General features: G+C 55.7%; 1 protein-coding gene across 4 annotated transcripts in view; it reads left to right on the forward strand.

Annotated features, from left to right (window-relative positions):
• LOC147575923 (liprin-alpha-1-like) overlaps positions 1-22,317 on the forward strand; it is a 547,540-nt gene that overhangs the window by 38,391 nt on the left and 486,832 nt on the right. For 3 of the 4 annotated variants that reach the window (XM_086679732.1, XM_086679730.1, XM_086679733.1), the window contains exons 4-6: positions 19,559-19,669; positions 20,312-20,449; positions 21,971-22,117. In XM_086679732.1, coding sequence (XP_086535858.1) covers positions 19,559-19,669; positions 20,312-20,449; positions 21,971-22,117 — 396 coding nt within the window. Of the gene's footprint in view, positions 1-14,532; positions 14,743-19,184; positions 19,287-19,558; positions 19,670-20,311; positions 20,450-21,970; positions 22,118-22,317 lie in introns of those variants that run through there. The other variant, XM_086679731.1, reaches the window with a different exon arrangement.

Below are 22,317 nucleotides of genomic sequence, written 5' to 3' on the forward strand. Positions count from 1 at the left end.
AGCCTGCTTGCCGGGCTGCCAGCCTGCCTGCTTGCCTGCCTGCCAGCCTGTCTGCTTGCCTGCCTGCCAGCCTGCCTGTTTGCCTGCCTGCCAGCCTGCCTGCTTGCCTGCCTGCCAGCCTGCCTGCTTGCCGGCCTGCCAGCCTGCCTGTTTGCCTGCCTGCCAGCCTGCCTGTTTGCCTGCCTGCCAGCCTGCCTGTTTGCCTGCATGCCGCCGGCCTGCTTGCCTGCCTGCCAGCCTGCCTGCCAGCCTGCCTGCCTGCCAGCCTGCCTGCTTGCCTGCATGCCAGCCTGCCTGCTTGCCTGCCTCTCAGCCTGCCTGCTTGCCTGCCTGCCAGCCTGCTTGCCGGCCTGCCTGCTTGCCTGCATGCCAGCCTGCCTGCTTGCCTGCCTCTCAGCCTGCCTGTTTGCCTGCCTGCCAGCCTGCCTGTTTGCCTGCATGCCAGCCTGTCTGCTTGCCGGCCTTCCAGCCTGCCTGTGTGCCTGCCTGCCAGCCTGCCTGCTTGCCTGCCTGCCAGCCTGCCTGCTTGCCTGCATTCCAGCCTGTCTGCTTGCCGGCCTTCCAGCCTGCCTGTGTGCCTGCCTGCCAGCCTGCCTGCTTGCCTTCCTGCCAGCCTGCCTGCTTGCCTGCATTCCAGCCTGCCGGCTTGCCTGCCTCTCAGCCTGCCCGCTTGCCTGCCTGCCAGCCTGCCTGTTTGCCTGCCTGCCAGCCTGCCTGCTTGCCTGCCTGCCAGCCTGCCTGCTTGCTGGCCTTCCAGCCTGCCAGCCTTCCTGCTTGCCTGCATGCCAGCCTGCCTGCTTGCCTGCCTGCCAGCCTGCCTGCTTGCCTGCCTGCCAGCCTGCCTGCCAGCCTGCCTGCTTGCCTGCCTGACAGCCTGCTTGCCGGGCTGCCAGCCTGCCTGCTTGCCTGCCTGCCAGCCTGTCTGCTTGCCTGCCTGCCAGCCTGCCTGTTTGCCTGCCTGCCAGCCTGCCTGCTTGCCTGCCTGCCATCCTGCCTGCTTGCCGGCCTGCCAGCCTGCCTGTATGCCTGCCTGCCAGCCTGCCTGTTTGCCTGCCTGCCAGCCTGCCTGTTTGCCTGCATGCCGCCGGCCTGCTTGCCTGCCTGCCAGCCTGCCTGCCAGCCTGCCTGCCTGCCAGCCTGCCTGCTTGCCTGCATGCCAGCATGCCTGCTTGCCTGCCTCTCAGCCTGCCTGCTTGCCTGCCTTCCAGCCTGCTTGCCGGCCTTCCAGCCTGCCTTTTTGCCTGCCTGCCAGCCTGCCTGTTTGCCTGCATGCCAGCCTGCCTGCTTGCTGGCCTTCCAGCCTGCCTGTGTGCCTGCCTGCCTGCCTGCCTGCTTGCCTGCCTGCCTTCCTGCCAGTCTTCCTGCCTGCCAGCCTTCCTGATTGCCTGCCTGCCAGCCTGCCTGCCAGCCTGCCTGCCTGCCTGACTGACAGCCTGCTTGCCGGGCTGCCAGCCTGCCTGCTTGCCTGCCTGCCAGCCTGCCTGCTTGCCTGCATGCCAGCCTGCCTGCTTGCCTGCCTCTCAGCCTGCATGCTTGCCTGCCTGCCAGCCTGCTTGCCGGCCTGCCAGCCTGCCTGCTTGCCTGCCTGCCAGCCTGCCTGTTTGCCTGCATGCCAGCCTGTCTGCTTGCCGGCCTTCCAGCCTGCCTGTGTGCCTGCCTGCCAGCCTGCCTGCTTGCCTGCCTGCCAGCCTGCCCGCTTGCCTGCCTGCCAGCCTGCCTGTTTGCCTGCCTGCCAGCCTGCCTGCTTGCCTGCCTGCCAGCCTGCCTGCTTGCTGGCCTTCCAGCCTGCCAGCCTTCCTGCTTGCCTGCATGCCAGCCTGCCTGCTTGCCTGCCTGCCAGCCTGCCTGTTTGCCTGCATGCCAGCCTGCCTGCTTGCCGGCATTCCAGCCTGCCAGCCTGTCTGCTTGCCTGCATGCCAGCCTGCCTGTTTGCCTGCCTGCCAGCCTGCCTGTTTGCCTGCATGCCAGCCTGCCTGCTTGCCGGCCTTCCAGCCTCCCTGTGTGCCTGCCTGCCAGCTGCCTGCCTTCCTGCCAGCCGTCCTGCCTGCCAGCCTGCCTGCTTGCCTGCCTGCCAGCCTGCCTGCTTGCCTGCCTGCCAGTCTGCCTGCCAGCCTGCCTGCTTGCCTGCCTGACAGCCTGCTTGCCGGGCTGCCAGCCTGCCTGCTTGCCTGCCTGCCAGCCTGTCTGCTTGCCTGCCTGCCAGCCTGCCTGTTTGCCTGCCTGCCAGCCTGCCTGCTTGCCTGCCTGCCAGCCTGCCTGCTTGCCGGCCTGCCAGCCTGCCTGTTTGCCTGCCTGCCAGCCTGCCTGTTTGCCTGCCTGCCAGCCTGCCTGTTTGCCTGCATGCCGCCGGCCTGCTTGCCTGCCTGCCAGCCTGCCTGCCAGCCTGCCTGCCTGCCAGCCTGCCTGCTTGCCTGCATGCCAGCCTGCCTGCTTGCCTGCCTCTCAGCCTGCCTGCTTGCCTGCCTGCCAGCCTGCTTGCCGGCCTGCCTGCTTGCCTGCATGCCAGCCTGCCTGCTTGCCTGCCTCTCAGCCTGCCTGTTTGCCTGCCTGCCAGCCTGCCTGTTTGCCTGCATGCCAGCCTGTCTGCTTGCCGGCCTTCCAGCCTGCCTGTGTGCCTGCCTGCCAGCCTGCCTGCTTGCCTGCCTGCCAGCCTGCCTGCTTGCCTGCATTCCAGCCTGTCTGCTTGCCGGCCTTCCAGCCTGCCTGTGTGCCTGCCTGCCAGCCTGCCTGCTTGCCTTCCTGCCAGCCTGCCTGCTTGCCTGCATTCCAGCCTGCCGGCTTGCCTGCCTCTCAGCCTGCCCGCTTGCCTGCCTGCCAGCCTGCCTGTTTGCCTGCCTGCCAGCCTGCCTGCTTGCCTGCCTGCCAGCCTGCCTGCTTGCTGGCCTTCCAGCCTGCCAGCCTTCCTGCTTGCCTGCATGCCAGCCTGCCTGCTTGCCTGCCTGCCAGCCTGCCTGCTTGCCTGCCTGCCAGCCTGCCTGCCAGCCTGCCTGCTTGCCTGCCTGACAGCCTGCTTGCCGGGCTGCCAGCCTGCCTGCTTGCCTGCCTGCCAGCCTGTCTGCTTGCCTGCCTGCCAGCCTGCCTGTTTGCCTGCCTGCCAGCCTGCCTGCTTGCCTGCCTGCCATCCTGCCTGCTTGCCGGCCTGCCAGCCTGCCTGTATGCCTGCCTGCCAGCCTGCCTGTTTGCCTGCCTGCCAGCCTGCCTGTTTGCCTGCATGCCGCCGGCCTGCTTGCCTGCCTGCCAGCCTGCCTGCCAGCCTGCCTGCCTGCCAGCCTGCCTGCTTGCCTGCATGCCAGCATGCCTGCTTGCCTGCCTCTCAGCCTGCCTGCTTGCCTGCCTTCCAGCCTGCTTGCCGGCCTTCCAGCCTGCCTTTTTGCCTGCCTGCCAGCCTGCCTGTTTGCCTGCATGCCAGCCTGCCTGCTTGCTGGCCTTCCAGCCTGCCTGTGTGCCTGCCTGCCTGCCTGCCTGCTTGCCTGCCTGCCTTCCTGCCAGTCTTCCTGCCTGCCAGCCTTCCTGATTGCCTGCCTGCCAGCCTGCCTGCCAGCCTGCCTGCCTGCCTGCCTGACAGCCTGCTTGCCGGGCTGCCAGCCTGCCTGCTTGCCTGCCTGCCAGCCTGCCTGCTTGCCTGCATGCCAGCCTGCCTGCTTGCCTGCCTCTCAGCCTGCATGCTTGCCTGCCTGCCAGCCTGCTTGCCGGCCTGCCAGCCTGCCTGCTTGCCTGCCTGCCAGCCTGCCTGTTTGCCTGCATGCCAGCCTGTCTGCTTGCCGGCCTTCCAGCCTGCCTGTGTGCCTGCCTGCCAGCCTGCCTGCTTGCCTGCCTGCCAGCCTGCCTGCTTGCCTGCATTCCAGCCTGTCTGCTTGCCGGCCTTCCAGCCTGCCTGTGTGCCTGCCTGCCAGCCTGCCTGCTTGCCTGCCTGCCAGCCTGCCTGCTTGCCTGCATTCCAGCCTGCCTGCTTGCCTGCCTCTCAGCCTGCCCGCTTGCCTGCCTGCCAGCCTGCCTGCTTGCCGGCCTGCCAGCCTGCCTGTTTGCCTGCCTGCCAGCCTGCCTGTTTGCCTGCCTGCCAGCCTGCCTGTTTGCCTGCATGCCAGCCGGCCTGCTTGCCTGCCTGTTTGCCTGCCTGCCAGCCTGCCTGCCTGCCAGCCTGCCTGCTTGCCTGCATGCCAGCCTGCCTGCTTGCCTGCCTCTCAGCCTGCCTGCTTGCCTGCCTGCCAGCCTGCTTGCCGGCCTTCCAGCCTGCCTTTTTGCCTGCCTGCCAGCCTGCCTGCTTGCCGGCCTTCCAGCCTGCCTGTGTGCCTGCCTGCCAGCCTGCCTACTTGCCTGCCTGCCTTCCTGCCAGCCTTCCTGCCTGCCAGCCTGCCTGCTTGCCTGCCTGCCAGCCTGCCTGCCAGCCTGCCTGCCTGCCTGCTTGCCCAGCTGCCAGCCTTCCTGCCTGCCAGCCTGCCTGCTTGCCTGCCTGCCAGCCTGCCTGCCAGCCTGCCTGCCTGCCTGCCTGACAGCCTGCTTGCCGGGCTGCCAGCCTGCCTGCTTGCCTGCCTGCCAGCCTGCCTGCTTGCCTGCATGCCAGCCTGCCTGCTTGCCTGCCTCTCAGCCTGCCTGCTTGCCTGCCTGCCAGCCTGCTTGCTGGCCTGCCAGCCTGCCTGCTTGCCTGCCTGCCAGCCTGCCTGTTTGCCTGCATGCCAGCCTGTCTGCTTGCCGGCCTTCCAGCCTGCCTGTGTGCCTGCCTGCCAGCCTGCCTGCTTGCCTGCCTGCCAGCCTGCCTGCTTGCCTGCATTCCAGCCTGTCTGCTTGCCGGCCTTCCAGCCTGCCTGTGTGCCTGCCTGCCAGCCTGCCTGCTTGCCTGCCTGCCAGCCTGCCTGCTTGCCTGCATTCCAGCCTGCCTGCTTGCCTGCCTCTCAGCCTGGCCGCTTGCCTGCCTGCCAGCCTGCCTGTTTGCCTGCCTGCCAGCCTGCCTGCTTGCCTGCCTGCCAGCCTGCCTGCTTGCTGGCCTTCCAGCCTGCCAGCCTTCCTGCTTGCCTGCATGCCAGCCTGCCTGCTTGCCTGCCTGCCAGCCTGCCTGCTTGCCTGCCTGCCAGCCTGCCTGCCAGCCTGCCTGCTTGCCTGCCTGACAGCCTGCTTGCCGGGCTGCCAGCCTGCCTGCTTGCCTGCCTGCCAGCCTGTCTGCTTGCCTGCCTGCCAGCCTGCCTGTTTGCCTGCCTGCCAGCCTGCCTGCTTGCCTGCCTGCCAGCCTGCCTGCTTGCCGGCCTGCCAGCCTGCCTGTTTGCCTGCCTGCCAGCCTGCCTGCCAGCCTGCCTGTTTGCCTGCCTGCCAGCCTGCCTGTTTGCCTGCATGCCGCCGGCCTGCTTGCCTGCCTGCCAGCCTGCCTGCCAGCCTGCCTGCCTGCCAGCCTGCCTGCTTGCCTGCATGCCAGCATGCCTGCTTGCCTGCCTCTCAGCCTGCCTGCTTGCCTGCCTTCCAGCCTGCTTGCCGGCCTTCCAGCCTGCCTTTTTGACTGCCTGCCAGCCTGCCTGTTTGCCTGCATGCCAGCCTGCCTGCTTGCCTGCCTGCCAGCCTGCTTGCCGGCCTTCCAGCCTGCCTGTTTGCCTGCCTGCCAGCCTGCCTGTTTGCCTGCATGCCAGCCTGCCTGCTTGCCGGCCTTCCAGCCTGCCAGCCTGCCTGCTTGCCTGCATGCCAGCCTGCCTGCTTGCCTGCCTCTCAGCCTGCCTGCTTGCCTGCCTGCCAGCCTGCTTGCCGGCCTTCCAGCCTGCCTGTTTGCCTGCATGCCAGCCGGCCTGCTTGCCTGCCTGCCAGCCTGCCTGCCAGCCTGCCTGCTTGCGTGCATGCCAGCCTGCCTGCTTGCATGCATGCCAGCCTGCCTGCTTGCCTGCCTCTCAGCCTGCCTGCTTGCCTGCCTGCCAGCCTGCTTGCCGGCCTTCCAGCCTGCCTTTTGGCCTGCCTGCCAGCCTGCCTGTTTGCCTGCATGCCAGCCTGCCTGCTTGCCGGCCTTCCAGCCTGCCTGTGTGCCTGCCTGCCAGCCTGCCTGCTTGCCTGCCTGCCTTCCTGCCAGCCTTCCTGCCTGCCAGCCTGCCTGACAGCCTGCCTGCTTGCCTGCATGCCAGCCTGCCTGCTTGCCTTCCTCTCAGCCTGCCTGCTTGCCTGCCTGCCAGCCTGCTTGCCGGCCTTCCAGCCTGCCTGTTTGCCTGCCTGCCAGCCTGCCTGTTTGCCTGCATGCCAGCCTGCCTGCTTGCCGGCCTTCCAGCCTGCCTGTGTGCCTGCCTGCCAGCTGCCTGCCTTCCTGCCAGCCTTCCTGCCTGCCAGCCTGCCTGCTTGCCTGCCTGCCAGCCTGCCTGCTTGCCTGCCTGCCAGCCTGCCTGCCAGCCTGCCTGCTTGCCTGCCTGACAGCCTGCTTGCCGGGCTGCCAGCCTGCCTGCTTGCCTGCCTGCCAGCCTGCCTGCTTGCCTGCCTGCCAGCCTGCCTGTTTGCCTGCCTGCCAGCCTGCCTGCTTGCCTGCCTGCCAGCCTGCCTGCTTGCCGGCCTGCCAGCCTGCCTGCTTGCCTGCCTGCCTTCCTGCCAGCCTTCCTGCCTGCCAGCCTGCCTGCTTCCCTGCCTGCCAGCCTGCCTGCTTGCCTGCCTGCCAGTCTGCCTGCCAGCCTGCCTGCCTGCCTGCCTGACAGCCTGCTTGCCGGGCTGCCAGTCTGCCTGCTTGCCTGCATGCCAGCCTGCTTGCCGGCCTGCCAGCCTGCCTGCTTGCCTGCCTGCCAGCCTGCCTACAGCCGCAGCCGCCTCAGCTGCAGCCCCCGCCGCCGAAGCCACCGCCGCCGCTGCCGCCCAAGCCTCGGCGGCAGCCGCCGCCACCATCGCCACCGCTTCAGCCGCAGCCGCCGCAGCCACAGCCACCGCCGCCGTCCCAGCCTCGGACGCAGCCGCCGCCGCCGCCGCCAACTCAGCCGCGGCCTCAGCCGCAGCCGCCTCAGCCGCCGCCGCCGCCGCTGCCGCCGCCGCCGCCTCAGCCAAGCGGGTGCCGAGCTTCTCTCATGCACGCTCGGGCCTGACTTCCTGCCTGCCTTCCTGCCATCCTGCTAGCCTGCTTGCCAGCCTGCCTGCAGCCGCCACCGCTTCAGCCGCAGCCCCAGCCGCCCCCGCCGCCGAAGCCGCTGCCGAAGCCGCCGCCGCCGCCGCCGAAGCCGCAGCCGCCGCCGCCGTCCCAGAGCTGCCTTTTTGTGTGGCACGCGGTGGATGTTTGGAACGTCCTAGACCACTACTTTCAGCTGATCTTCCGTATCTTTCACTCAGCGAACACATTCTTGGAACCACCACCTGGATGAAGAAATGGAACCTTACCGTGCTTCCTAACTCCTACTGACTCCCACCGAACGTCCCCCAAAGGTAACCACGGTCTTGACTTTCACCAGCGATGGCTTTGGCTTGTTCTTCGCTTCGTGTTGAGCCAACCCTTGAGCGCTGTGTGTGCGCAACGCGCCTGCTTTCCTTGCGTGGCTCTGCTGGTCCTCCCCTGGCGTCGAAAGCCCAGTGTGTGAGGACAGCACGGTTTATTCTTTCTCCCGTGGGTGCTCCGGTTTGTGCAGAGGCTGCCTGCAGATCCACATGCACCGTATTGGGTTGCCATGGAGGAGCAGGGCGTGAGTGGTGGCACGTGTCTGTCCCCCTCGAGCAACAGCGTGTGGGAGCTCGGGGCTGGCTGATGCCTGGTACTGCCTCTTCTCGTGTGTTAGCTGGTTGCTGGGGCTCAGGTGCTGGGAGGTATGGTGTATTCGTGGGACCCGCCCCCGTGTGTGTCTTGGCCACTTACGTGTTTCTTTTGTGAAATAATTGCCTTTTGGAAGCCACTTTGTGATTAGGTTGTGTGTTTTGGTTTTTGTTGATTTGAATGAGTTCTTTGTATGTGTGTGGAATACATCTGTGAGTGGCAGAGGTTTTCACATTCTTGTGTCTGTCTGCCTTTCCTTCTCTGTGTTGCCTTTTGGTAAGTTTCTTTTTTTTTCTTTCCAATAGTAGAACCATTTGTATGTTTCTTGCCTTGGATTGGCTAGGGCCTCCAGTACTGTGTTGAATGGAAGTGGTGAGAGTAGGTGTCCTTGTCTCCTTCCAGATACGAGAGAGAAGGGTTTCATAATTTTGTGTATACTTAATATTTTTTAAAGTTTCTTTCTTTATTGATTTCGAGAGCGTGCATGGGAAGGGGAGTGAGAGATGGGAAAGAGAGTGGATCCCAAGCAGACTCCTCCCTGTCAGCACAGAGTCTGATGCGAGGCTTGAACTCATGAACCGTGAGATCGTGGCCTGAGCTGAAATCAAGAGTCAGACGCTTCACCGACTAGAAGCCACTCAGGTGCCCCAAAGAGTTCAGTATTTTACCACTACGTATGACACCTGCCGTTGCGTTCCTGGTAGATAGTTGGATCAAAACATGAAAATTCTCCTCTATTTTTAGTTTGCTCTGATTTTTTAACAATCATCAAAGAAATAATAATACTAAGTTTTCTGAAATGTGTTTTGTGCATTTTGGGGACAAGTGATTTGTTTCAATGTTGTGGTTTTACTTAAAACAACTTTTGCCCTTCTAGAATAATCCAACCCTGATGTCTATGCATTCTCTGTTCACTGGATTCCATTTGTAAATAGTGTGCTTTGCATTCTTGCATGTGTATTCAAGAGAGAGGTGGGTGTTCCCTTGCACCCTCTTGTGCTGTCCATGCTGGGGTTGGGGATTAAGGTCGTGCTGGCCTCCTAAAACAACGTAGGAAGAAGCACTCCTTGTGCTTTCCCAGAAGAGTTTTTGTGTGTGTTCTTTACTTTTGGGAAGAAGTGCTAGGCCAACAGCTGGTGTAGGGTTTTCCTTGTGAGAAGGGTTTTCATTGCAGATTCCTTTCTTAAGTGGAAATAGGATTTTTCTGATTTCCCATATCTTCTCGTGTCTATTTAGATAAGGCATTTTGTTTTCTTGTAATTTGCTCAGACCTCCCAAACTGTCCAAGGAGTAAGTGTCAACTGGTTTCTAATATCCCTCCTATCTGCAGCATCTGGTGTGATATTTGCTTTAGAACTTCTTGCTATTGGTACTTTGTGCTTTGTTTCTTTTTCATAGAACCAACTTGGGCGCTTTTTTTTTTTTTTATTTCTGTCAGTTACTATTTGTTTCCTGCAGCACTGATTTCTGCCCTTTTTTTTTTCCATCTACTTGGTGATTGTTTGCTGTCCCATCTTGTAGTTCTGGAACTAAATCCTTCATTTGATTTTTAGCCTTTGTCCTTTTCCAGTATGTGTATTGTATTTATTTGCTTATTAGTGTGTTGATTCATTTTAGAATGAGAGCATGAGCAGGGCAGAGGGGCAGAGGGAGAGAGAGAGAGAGAGAGAGACAGAGAGAGATAGAATCTCAAGCAGGCTCCTCACTCAGTGTGGAGCCAGGCTGGGGATCGATCTTGTGGCCGTGGGATCATACCCTGAGCGAAAATCAAGAGTTGGTCACCAAGCAACTGAGCTATCCCTATGATATATGTATTCTAAAGGTATGAGTCTCCCTTTAAGCACACCTTTAATGATCTTACAAGTTTTGATAAGCTAAATGTTTATTATCTTTTATGTGAAACTATTTTCTAACTTTCACTGTGGTATCTTTTTCTTAATTCGTCACAATGTTTAGGAGCATAACACATCTTGATGTTTCGGGGGATTTTCTCGTTCTCTTTGTGCTGATTTCTAGCTGAATTCCATGAAGGTATCTGTCTCAGTGTTTTTGGGTGATTGTAACAAAATTCCATAGACTGGCTGCCTAATAAGCACAGAAGCTTCTTTCCTATAGTTGAGGAGACTGGGAAGTTCTCAAGATCAAGGCATCTGCAGATTCAGGGTCAGGTGAGAGTCAGCTTCCTGGTTCATCGACAGCCTACTCCTCCCTGTCCTCAAGTGGTGGCAGGGGTGATGGTGCTCTCTCAGCCGCCCAGGACTGGTCATCACTGGAAGTCTCCCTGTCTTCATCCCATCACTGTGGGCGTGATGAATTGTTGGGGGTAAATGAACTGTTAATCTAATGCGATCCCTAAATATGCCCTGCAGTATTTCAGTCCTTTCAGATGAGTTCACTTTCCTAATGGCCTGGCATATATTCGTTTTCATGAACTCTTCCTTGGCCACGTGCAAATAATGTGTATTGGGGGGAATGCAGTATTCTCTTATTTATACGTTAGATGAAGTTTGTTAATGACAGAATTCAGATTTTAGTGACCACTTTAAAGCAAGTAAGGAATAGGCGAGAATGAGTTTAATAATATTACTAACAGGTATATCCAAAATATCATTTCAGTGTATAGCCAGCGTGAGGGAGACTAATGAATGCTTTTGCGTTCTCTTTTATCACATTGTCTTTAAAATGTGGTGTGCATTATATACTTTCCACACGTCGCACTTTGAGGAGCCGCATTTCAAGGACTTGCAATAAAGCACGTGACCGCATATTGGACAGCCCCGTCCCACTCCTTTGATTTTTCTGTTGTCGTCAGTTCTGTCAGATACTGAGAGATGTATCGTTAAGTCTCCCATAATGCTTATGGATGTGGCTCTTTTCCCTTTTCTATGTTTGTCAATTTTTCTGTATTTCGAGATTGCGTTATCGGGTATATGCAAGGTTAGAAGTCTTGTGTTCCTGGTAAATGGAACTTCCATCGTGAAATGTTCCTCTTGGTCTCTAGTAGAGCTTTTTGCTATAGAGGTTAGTTTATTGGAGGGTCCCAGTGGTCACATCAGTTTTCTGTTCGGTTGGGTTTGCCTGGGGATCTTTTCCTTCCACCTGTCTGTGATCTTACGTTTTAGGGTGTACCTTTGTGACCAGCGTATGCTTAGTTTCCTTCTAATGAATTTGACACTCAAACTTTTCCTTGGAGTATTTGTGCACATGTAATGACTGATATGTTAGTTTACACGTACTGTATTACTAGTTTCTTCTTTGTCCCAGCTGTTGTGTGTTCTTTTGGTCTCTAGCCTTCCTTTAGAAGTAGGAGGGAGTTTTTAATTGTACACTGATCTGTTAGGTAATTGGAATATATCTATTTCTAGAGGCAGGTGCATTTTAAACTGACCCCTGCCTGATTCAGGACTTGTACTGCTTCCCTGACACTGCTCTCTCCTCTTAGTTTTTCTTTGTTTTAAGATTTATGTGTGTTTTGAGAGAGACATAATACAATCGGGTGAGGGGCAGAGCAGAAAGGGAGACACAGAATCTGATGCAGGCTCCAGGCTCTCAGCCATCCGCACAGACTCTGATGCGGGGCTCCAACTCACAAAAGGTGACATCGTGACCTGAGCAATGTCGGACACTCAACTGACTGAGCTACCCAGGCGCCCCTGCTCTTTTCTTGGACACTTGAACCACACTGAACTCCCCTTCACCTTTTGTTGGCTAATATTTTTTAGTCTTAGATGGATTTTGGCGTTGATGTCATTGTTTCGTGCACTTAATGCTTGTTAAGGTTTGTTCTCATAGTTACCCTTTGTTCTGCAAGCCTTGTTTTTTCATATTTCTGTCAGAGACTACATTTCTTTTTTGCAACGAGCTGCTTTAATATTGCTTTTAGTTTGTGTCTGTAGTTGATGTGTAGTCATGGTGTGTGTGTGTGTGTGTGTGTGTGTGTGTGTGTTGTTTTTGTTGTTCCGTTTTTGTTTTTGCTTCTGTTTTGCCTGAAAAACATCTTTACTTTGCCTTCACTGTGAAGAATGTTTCTGTTAGGTAAAGACTTCCAGGTTGGTGGCTATTTTAGTTCACCTTTCATACATGCCAATCCATCATCTGGCTTCATTTGCTGTTCTTGAAGAGTCAGCTGGTAGTGTTGTTGTCGTTGTCCCATGGAAGGCGGTATCTTTGTCCTCTCATGACTGTTAACATCTTTTTGCCTCGGGTGTTCTTTGTGGAGTCACTCTCATGGTTCTTTTATCAGTTTTGATTCTTATCTTTGTAGCGAGGTGGTACTACCCATTCTGTGTTTCCTCTACTTTGTGGGTTCCTATTGGACCTTTGTACCATATCTTCTGTGTCTTTTGGGCTTCTGTATTTTCTGGACGTTTTCTCTGTGTATGGTCTAGATATATTTTTACCTAACTATCTTTCAGTTCACTGAGTCTATTCACCTGTGTCTAGTCTGATGTGAAACCCACCGACTGAGTTCTTCATGCCATTAACAAGATTTTTTAGTCTTTTAATTGTGTTAGAGAGCTAGACAGACTGGGAGCAAGGGAAGAACAGAGAGAGAGGGAGACACAGATGCCGAAGCAGGCTCCAGGCTCTGCACTGTCAGCACAGAGCCCAACGCGGGGCTCAAACTCCCGAATCACGAGATCATGACCTGAGCTGAAGTCAGATGCTTAACCAACTGAGCCACTCAGGCACCTGGAGATCTTAATTTTAGCTCTGGTAATTTGCAGTTGGAGAATCTGTTTTGAGTCTCTGAAAATTTCCCATTTGTCAAGAATGGTTTTTGGACAGTTGACTTTTGCATCCAATAACTCCAGTCTATGTGTCTCCTCTTGGTCTGTTTCTCTTCTTTCTTCTTTGGGTCGATATGACCTGTTTGTTTGTTTTTTGTTTTTTTATGTTTATCTATTTATTTTGAGGGAGAAAGAAAGTGAGAGCAGGGGTGGGGGTAGAGGACGGGGGAGAGAGAGACACTGTTGAGGAGAGGCTCTTTTCTGTTCAGTAGAGAGCCCAACACAGGGCTCAAACTCACAAACGTGAGCCGAAACCAAGTGTTGGTCACTTAAACGAGTAGACTGAGCTATCCAGGTGCCTCTCTTTTTTTGTTTGCTTGTTTGTTTCTTTCCTTTTCTTATGAAAAGAATTTTGTTTTAATATTATTTACTTTTGAGAGAGAGAGAGAGGTAGAGACAAAACTTGAACAGGGGAGGGGGAGGCAAAGTGGGAGACACAGAATCCAAAGCAGGCTCCAGGCTCTGCACTGTCACCACAGAGCCCGACGCGAGACTCACACCATAACGCGTCAGTTCATGACATGAACCAAAGTGGGATGCTTCCCCGACTGAGCCACCCAGGCATTCCTTTCATTTCCTTGCCTTGCTTTGCCTTCCTTTCCCTTCCTTTCCTTTCCTTTCCTTTCCTTTCCTTTCCTTTCCTTTCGTTTCCTTGCCTTTCCTTTCGTTTCCTTTTCCTTTTTTTCTTTTTTCTTTTCTATTCTTTTCTTTTTTCTTCTTTTTTCTTTTCTTTTCTTTTCTGTCTTTTTGTTGTCTTGTCTTACCTTGTCTTTTCATTTCTTCTTTGTTTTTATTGTTGTGCTGGACTGTATGGAGAAGCATAGAGGCTCTTCGTGTGCTTGTATTCCTTCAGCATTTCATCCCACACACCCCGAGTGCGGCGGTTCTTGGGCCCACTCAGGCGTGAGTGAGTTGAGACTGGGGCTCAGTCTTTGTAAGGTGCCGTGTGAGCTGGGCTCACGCTGTCCCCCACCCCCGTGTAGACCTCCAGGGTCTCCATTTGGAGGCCTGGAGTATTTCCGAGGACCCGTCCTTGATGCTAGCTCCCAAAGCCCCGTTATTTTCTCCACAGCACAATGAGATGATGGAAGGGTCAGCTTCTCAGGCAGTGCTTGCCGAGTGCCGGGCTCCTTTTCTGTGCCTCCCTGTGCTGTCCAGAGCTCGGTTAGCTGCCACTTTCTGCTTGCCTTTCTGTTAGGTTTCCTTTGCAGCTCGTTGGTATCTTGCCTCCAATCCCTGAGGAAATTCAGAATCCTCACATGTCTTGAGGGAGAGAGAGGACTCTGAACATTAGAGTTGGCTCAGCGGGCTTCCCTTTTGTTAGGGTCTCGGTCCTCCCAGTTGGGACTGCCTCGGGGTCTCCTTGATGCCTTCAGAGATGCTTCAAATTGAACTCATCTTTCCTAGTTCATGATGTGTTGATTAACAGGCTACTCACATGTATAAGAGCAAGCCAGGGAAGACTGAGAAGTCATAGCAAACATTTTGGTCCTCAGCATTTGTTACAGGAGAAAACGAAACCCAGTAGTCCTTGCCTAGTACCCGTCGTTCTTCTAAAATGACCATCCAGTTTGCCCACACTCAGCCAGCGTCCATGGGGTGGTGATGGTGTCAGCCTCCCAGCTCCCTATCCCCCACTGCCACGGCCGCCCTCCTCCCCTGTCAGGTGCCTGCCCAGGGCAGGCTTTGTGATGACGGGCTGGCTATGGCAGGGCAACTAGATGAAGTGGATCGCTTAAGTGACGCTTATTCTGGGAGTGTTTGATCAGTGTTGTTTGTATTCTAATTTTCGTAATGTTTATTTACTATTTAGAGAGAGAGAGTGTGTGGCCAGGGGAGGCGCAGACAGAGGGAGACCCAGAATCTGAAGCAGGCTGGGGGGGGGGGATGCCCCTCAAGCGTACAGGGTAGCCCCCACAAAAAGGGCTTCTGTGTTGGTGCACCCGAATCATCTGCAGAGACACAACCACCCACCCTTGTTGAGCCCTTTTGTGACTCTGCACCATTGTGGTCGCCAGGCTCTGGCTGCTGTGCTCCTCGGAGAGGGTGGTGGAGGCACATCTGAGAAGAGTGTATCTGGGCGAGTGAAGGGGTTAGGAGCAAATGTCGCTGACTTGCGCACTGTGGTTCCGGAAAGGCCTTTTCCGGAGAGGTCGCTCGGGAGCTGAGGCTGACCGAGCACTCTCCCAGCAGTCTGACTCCGAGGCCAAAGGCCGGGGTCAAGGAGGAGCTTGGCTTTGTTGTGAGCGATGGAAGCGGAAGCGGAGCCAGGTGAGGCACCAGGCAGCTGGCGTTGGGACGGAACCTACCCCGTAAGGAGTTGGGTTTTCCGATAAGGGCCTGGGGTCGTTGTGTCCTCAGGGGGAAGGACTGGCATGATGGATTTGAATGTTTTGAAAGCTGGTGCTGGTTCTGTGTGGATAGTGGGTTGGGGGAGGAGACAAGAATGGATGCAGTGTAGACGTCATTGGGTAGAGTGGCTCCTTCTAATGTGTGGGTTGAGCTCTAAGATTCGTGTTTTAGGCAACAGGTACAAGCCCCTCACATCACCCATCACATAAAGCACAGGACAGTGTGCGTCTTTATATCCTTTACAGAACTGCGTAATGTTTAAAAGCAGCGTGTGTAATTTTACGTGTGTGGGTACAGGGCGTACACTAAAGTATTCACCTGTTCTGGAGTGCATGGCAGGCACGGTATTAGGTGCTGAACCCTATGTGCTGCAGTTACCTCGCCCAGAGACGTATGCGGTTTTACGGAGAGCAATAGAAGGGCATGGGAGTGTGTGGTTCGGTGGAATAGGGGGAACGTGTGCACAGTGTGGCTGCAGGATGGCCGTTTTGTGCCATGGGTCGGCGTGGGTCAGACTCGGGGAGGCGGTTTTCCTTGGGAGGTCCGGCTGCCCTGTGTTCTCCTTCATGCACGCCACTCTGTCTCCCGGACGCCTTTCCAAGCACCTCGTAGTGAAGCTCCATCTGGGCGGACTGTGGGCTCTTTGAGTTCCACACGGGCCACCACCCTGCCCCCCCCACCTGTGCCTCCTCCTGGGAACAGAGCAGCTTGCTCCCTGGTCCGGTGGTCAGAAGCCAGGGAGATGGCTTTGCCTCTCTCCTGCTCTTCCCTCTCCCTGCTGGGCCGTGGGTCCTGTGGCGTGGAGCTTGCCTGTCTTTATGTCAGATCTTACTGCCCTTATGCCCGTGTGAGGATAGGCTGTCCAAGTGCACACAAGTCTCGCACACGACGTTCCTCCTGATGAACGCTTAGGTGGTGGTGACACACATGCGTCCCGGGTGGCCTGGCTGCATGCTCCCTCGATTTTCACGCACAGACGTGTGCATGGCAGGCGAAGTGGTTCACTGAGCACCTTGGTGAGGATTTGCTGTCTGGAAAGTGGGGGTGGGTCCTCACAAATGTGCTGATATGCAGACATGCATGGGGTGGGGGGGACCCGCTAGATGGGGCTGTCTTGGGCCTTGGGGCCTGGCGGTATGGGGGTGGAGGCGGGCACTGTCTGTGCAGCTTTCCAGAAGGGCCTTTCTGTTCCTGGCCAGTGTTTCCATAGACGGCTGGCTGGCTTTAGTCCCAGCGCCCTTGTCATGGAAGGGTCCATGTGGGAAAGGAGCCGAGAGTCTGCCGGATCACTCCTGGTGGCAGCGTGCTTTCCAGCGATGACACTTCCGTCCCGCCTTCCTCGCCCTCCGTCTGCTTCACCAGATCTCCTCTCTGTGCTGTCTTCTTCTGTGACCTCCTCTGGGCTTTTCTCTGTGCTCGTGACCTTCTGTAGGATACGCATTTTGAATCCCTGCATCCCCCAACTCTTTTTCTTTTTCTTTTTCTCTTTCTTTTTCTTTTTCTTTTTCTTTTTTTTTCTTTTTGCCATATGCACAGTGTCATTCATGAGTTTCCTGATTGGCTGTGTCATAGGTCCTGGAAATCACGCACGTCGTATGGACAGTCATCTCTAGCAGGGATTTCTTGATTGTGTTGGGCTTGACGGTTTCCCCAGAGTTTTTTGTAACGTCCCTTGGCATCTTCCTGACTTTCATAATGTTCCCTCTGTGGCGGTTCTCTTTGGTAGCATTGACTGTCCTTCTTGTAACGTGCCTGTGTCATGAACCTCACAGGTCCTCGTGGCCCCTGGTCCACAGGCTCACTTAGACCCGCTGCGCTCCGGAGCGAGTGAGCCGCCAAGACACGTTTGGTGGTGACCCGTGGGGTTCTGGGTGGCCAGGACATTGTCCAATGTCAGAAGAACTTTGGAGGACAGTCCCTTGCTTTCAGTGTACTTCCTGAGTTGAGGGACAGAGCCGGGATGGAACTGCCCCAGGGCAAGGGCTCTGGTTGTGCAGCCAGACCACTGGCCACTGGCACTTGTTGCCTTCAGGACCCTGGGGTGAGCTTCCTACACAGGGCCAGCCGCCCTGCTCACACCCCCACCTGTAGCCGCTCATTCGGTAGCTGCTTCACCCCTTCCTACCCAACATCTTGGTGCTCACTTGTCTTTCTCGTGAATAAATGTCGTTTGTGGCATTTCCCCCCCGACAGGGCACCTCCTGCTGCATGAAAAACCCGTGCAGGCAGCCATGGTCTCCTCAACTGATTTTCTTGGGTTTTCACTTTTTGCGTTGGAGTGGTTGACATGCGGTGGATGGTAGTTCCTGCTTCTCTGCAATCTTCTCTGGGGCGTCTGGGAAACTGTGTCCTTCTTCTTCGTGGTGGAAGCTGCTTCTCCTAGCGTCTGGACCATTTTCAAAGCCAAACCCCTTTCTAAAATCACCAAGCTATCCTGTGCCTGCATTGAAATGTGCCAGTTTTCGATCCTTCCCTTCCTTCTGCCTTACGTCGTGATGTCAGGTCTTCACTTGTCTTGCAGTTTGAGTTGCGTCGGCAGGTGTGCCCGTCTCACAGCAGTCCTACATCCACAGAGATGCCACATCTTCCGCACCAGACACAAAGATGTCTCACCAGTAGCACCAGGTTTTTGCATGTGCTGGGGTCGCCGCAGGGAGAGAGCTTCGAGACTTTCCCTTTCTTTGTGCCTCCGTGGTCCTCACGCTGGCCGGCTGGCAGCTGCAGCTGTGGACCTCAGTACATGTCAGGCCATTCAGCCTTTTCTTGTCACACCATGAGTCTTCTCTGCATCGCGGGAGCACGTCCGGCATCCCTGGGCACACTTCGAACGGGTCCCAGGCTGTAATTAAGGTTCATGGTATTGCCCTTAACGCGGTGAAAATGACGCAGGAACCCTGAGAAATCACTTCTCCTGTGGTGCTTGATGTACTGGAGAAAGGAAGTGCTTACCAAGAGCTGAGTAGCAGATTCGTGGATTCGTGCAACACCTGAGGGGACCTCAAGAGCAACAGGAGGTGGTGCACACTTCCCCCAGAGGACAGCGTCTGCTACAGCTCGTGTTATGCGGTTAGGACTTAATCCTGCGTCTCCACATTTGTTTGCCTTTCTCTTGACTGCAAATGGCACCATGTAGGTACGGTCAGTTTCTGTGTGCAAAATGATACGTTTTATCTTGTCAGAGTAGGTTTGTGTATGTTTTCGGGGAGGAAATGCTCTAATAGCCTAGTATCTGCGTATATTTCATGCACCCGTGGCCTCCCTTTTACTTACTAGGTTTGATACTTCGTAGCTGCTCAGCTCATCTGCCAGTCTTTCCAAATGTCACACATCTCCAGAAGAGTTTCCAATGCATTTATTGGAACAAAAATCCCCACATAGAAACGGGCCTGCACAGTCCTACATCAAGGATCAGATAGGCTTCTGTGGGTTCACCTTGTCAAGTCAGATTGCAAGGAACGTGGTCAGTTCTGTGGTAACATTCCCGTTGATTTGGAAAGGGCTACTTTATGAAAGAAATTGAAGTATGTCACCAGTTTGTACTTGGATTTTCCAGAATTGCTGAAATCAACAACTCTCCTTATTTGGAATGTCAGTTGTTAAGTGAACGTTTGTCCCCTCGTTTGTCCTACAGAGACAAAAGCTCTGGGGCGCCTGGGTGTCTCAGGGCATTAAGCGTCTGACTCTTGGTTTCAGCTCAGGTCATGATGTCATGGTTCAGGGATTGAGCCCTGCACCGGGCTCTGCGCTCGACTGACTGGAGAGTGTGCGTCCACCTCCTTGGAGCCCACCTGTACGCCATGTCCTGGGCGGGCGCTCAGTATTGGCGTGAGAGAAGCCCCACGCGGGGTGGTGGGCCCTGGCATCACTCTCCTCAGAAACCCTTCCTCCATAATATTTCCTGCTTGACTAAGGAAAGAAGTCGTAAACTCGCCCTTTCGTCAAGAGTCCTACCATCATTTTTGAAAAGTCCATTGGGTGTGGTTGAGTCTGATTGAGCCAGGGGTTCAGGCTAAGACAGCAGCTTTTGAGTACCGTCAGCCTTTCCCCACTGCCGCTCCACAAGCCTGCTTGGCAGACGAGGCCAGAGGCTGCGGATGGGCAGGAGGCTTCTCGGCCGCTTGCTCCCGAGTCAGCAGAGTTCCTGAGTCCTAGACCTGCCAGGCACCTGAAAATGTCCGTCCCCTTGAGTGTCGGTCCCTCCGAAAATCCCCGGGACTCCTGTGGGTGGTGAGGAGGGGACTGGTGTGTGTGATGCTACTTGAGGGCGGTGGGTGCTGGGCCTCTGGAGGGCCACGGAGGCCTGGTGTGCTCTGGTAAAGACCCCCTGTGTCTCTCCACTTTTGTCCCCTCTCCGACCCCAGGAGTGTGCAGCTCTCGCTGCAGAGCTCCACACCTGCAGGGAGCAGCTCGTGCAGAGAGAGGAGGAGATCGCCAACCTGAAGGCGGAGAGAAACAACACCAGGGTCAGTAGGCGCACTGCCAGTGTCTTCAAACACGGGACACCATTCACTCCCCTTGTCCGCAATGTCCCCGTGGAGTTGGCTGGGACCTATTGTTCTCAAACCTTGTTTGATCCGTGAGGAGGAGTAAGGCTCTTTTAACACATTGGCGGGGACGGCTCCCTACCTGGGAACTGAATTGAAGGGATTCAGACTTGGTTTTGCATTTGGTGAACTTGAGGCCCGGAATTGAAGGTGTTCTTGAAACACGGTTTTCCTTTTGCCTCTCCCGCCAGCTGCTGCTGGAACATTTGGAGTTCCTCGTCTCCAGGCACGAGAGAGCTCTTCAAAAAACAGTCATACGGCGACAGGCGAAGACTCCGGCCGGCGTGTCCAGTGAGGCGGAGGTGCTCAAGGTCCTCAACTGCATATTGGAGAAGGACAAAACCGAGGCTGAAACGGTGTGCCTAGCCACGGCGGTTCTCAATTTGTGCACATGCTGTGTGTTCTAGGCACACTTTGTGTGTTTGTGTGACTGGGGTTTCCTTTTCATCTTCTTGAATTCTTGTAAGAAGACAGGTCTGTATGGTTAAAAAGCAGTAGTTGGTGGAAATGTTGTGTGTATCGATTGGCTAGTACAAATTGCATAATGTAATTTATTTGGGGGAAGATTTGTCTCCAATGTAAAATTGAAAGCGGTTAACAAGCAAGTCTGTGAACAGGAGCATCCGTGAAAAACCTTACCAGCATTCTGTCATGTCATTTGAGGCGAAGGGGATCTTAGGGTAACTGTATAGTAAGGACTAATGAAACACCTCTGTGTACCAACTCAATCCCTTTGTTTCCAGGTGAGAGAGCAGTTACGTGTGGCACTGGAGGGGTGTAGTTTCGTAGAAGAAGAATTAGGGGCCACTCGCAGAGTTCAGCTCCAGACATCACGCCAGGATTTGATTGGAGGGGGTTTCCTTTTTATCCATTGTTTTTAAAACAACGTATGAAGACTAGCAGTGGGGGCCCTCACATGTTGCTTCCCTTTCTGAGTTTCAAAGGTGCAGAGCCAGATGAAAGAGCTCCTGGCTACCCTGTGCACTCTCGTGGCCAAGCTGGAAGAGGACCTAGACATCTCCAGGAAAGACCTCATCCTTTCTGAAGCAATGAACACCATATTACAAAGAGATGTCCGTGAAGTGAGTGTCAGTTGAAATGGCCACGCCGTCGTCGAGCCAAACGTGGGGTGTTTGGTTCGGCCTTGCCCAGTGTGTCCTTCGTCTCCCACGGGTTTTGAACGTTTGGAGTTTGGTAGAAGTAGCAGCAGAACGGGACGTGACTCCGGGGCCTGGGCGGGCTGCCTCCCCATCTGCGTGGTGGAATCTGTCCTCCCTGGGCTCTCCCCTGCCGAGGCCTGGCGGGCAGGCGGCGGAGTGGCCTCGGGTGTGGCGTGTGGGCCACCTGAGCTTGGCCCATGCCGTGCTCTCGGTCCATTTTGGGAACACACTCGGCACGTAGGAACCAGCGTGGTGCTGCCAGGGCGTTTCCGGGGGCACGACCTTGCGGGGGCGGCTCTGCCAGGGGCCGTCACGGCCGCCTCTGCCGCCCTGCCCTCCTCCCAGGGGTTCCGTGCTCCTGGTCGTGACGGTCAGAGTGAGCGAGGGGTAGCCCGCTGGTCCTGGTGTAAGGTCATGGAGGAGTGCGGCCGCTTCTGCACGTGTGGTCGTCGATGGGAATCTGATCATTGTCACAGAGGACTAGTAAGGGTAGGATGGTTTCTCTGTGCCTCCTCCTGTCACTGTGAGCTGCCCTTTGCGGACAGTCCCCGCACACCCCACCCCCAGCCCAGCAGTGCCACCTCGGGAAGACCCTGTCAGACCCTCGAGGGTGTAAGTGCACGAGCAGTCTGTTTAGTACCTTAGTGTGGGTGAGATCGGGTCGGAATTTAAAACAAAAGTATTTGCAGAAATTATAGAACCTGTTCAGTGAAGTTGTTGTTTGGCAGAGGTGGGGAGAGACCCCTCAGCAGAGTTCAATGTGCAGAGAATTTAGAAAATCCTTTCTTAGGACTCATCACTTTCACTCTTGAGACTGCTGACATAAATTGCTTAGGAAACACGGAGGGCTGGAAGAGGAATCTTTCGGGTGTTGGACAAGAAACGCAGGGCAGGACGTTCTGGTTCCATTTGCAGTGTCAGATACCATGGGATACAATGTTGTTACAGGGTTAGGCTATAGAAGATGACTTCCAGTTATATGAAAGGTGGAGTTTGGCTTCCATTTGTTACCACTGCTGCTTCAACTTTGTGGTAATTGGATGAGATTTCATCCGCCTTTTCCCCGGGAAAAAGGATGGTTGTCTCATGGTGTGTGCCTCCAGAGGCAAGTCGCTGTTCTGTGGAAAGCTCAACGGTGTCCGGAGGCAACCGAGGTTGTGACTTCCGGGAGACTTTCTTATCCGTTTGTCTTTGAACACATGGGAAAGAATAAGCCTGGGTAACTGGTCAGAATCCCGAGCAGCCTCCGCACTGTCGGCACAGAGCCTGACGCGGGGCGCCAACTCACAGAGCGACACCGGCTGAGCCACCCAGGTGCCCCGAGGATGCTACTTTTCTGTTTGTTTGGAAAATGAGGATTTCGCCCGGGTTTTGTGTCTGGAGTGTGTTAATGTGTCGTACGCTAATTCGTTCCCTGTTTTCCCTCTGAAATACCTGCTGTAGGCCATGGCCCAGAAGGAAGACATGCAAGACAGGATCACTACCCTTGAGAAGCGCTGCCTCAGGGCACAGCACAAAGCCACCTCTCTGCACGACCTCAAGGAGAAACTTGAAAACGAGATGGCAAAGAAGGACTCTCTGCATCGACAGGTCGTTGGTTTCGTTGGACTTCATTCCACTTTTATTAATTACAAGTCAAGTTAAGGACCAAGTGTCAATGTCAAGGTTTTAGGATCTTAGAAACTTGTGTTGACCAGCGGGGTTACTTCAACGTCCAGGGTTTAATTCTTTCGAATTTTATGGAAGCATGTTATGGGGCTCCCCTCCTTGATTCCTTCTTTGTCTTGTCT

This window comes from Puma concolor, chromosome D2 (genome assembly GCF_028749965.1).
Source record: "Puma concolor isolate L17-30 chromosome D2, mPumCon1.1.hap2, whole genome shotgun sequence".
Lineage (NCBI taxonomy): Eukaryota > Metazoa > Chordata > Mammalia > Carnivora > Felidae > Puma > Puma concolor.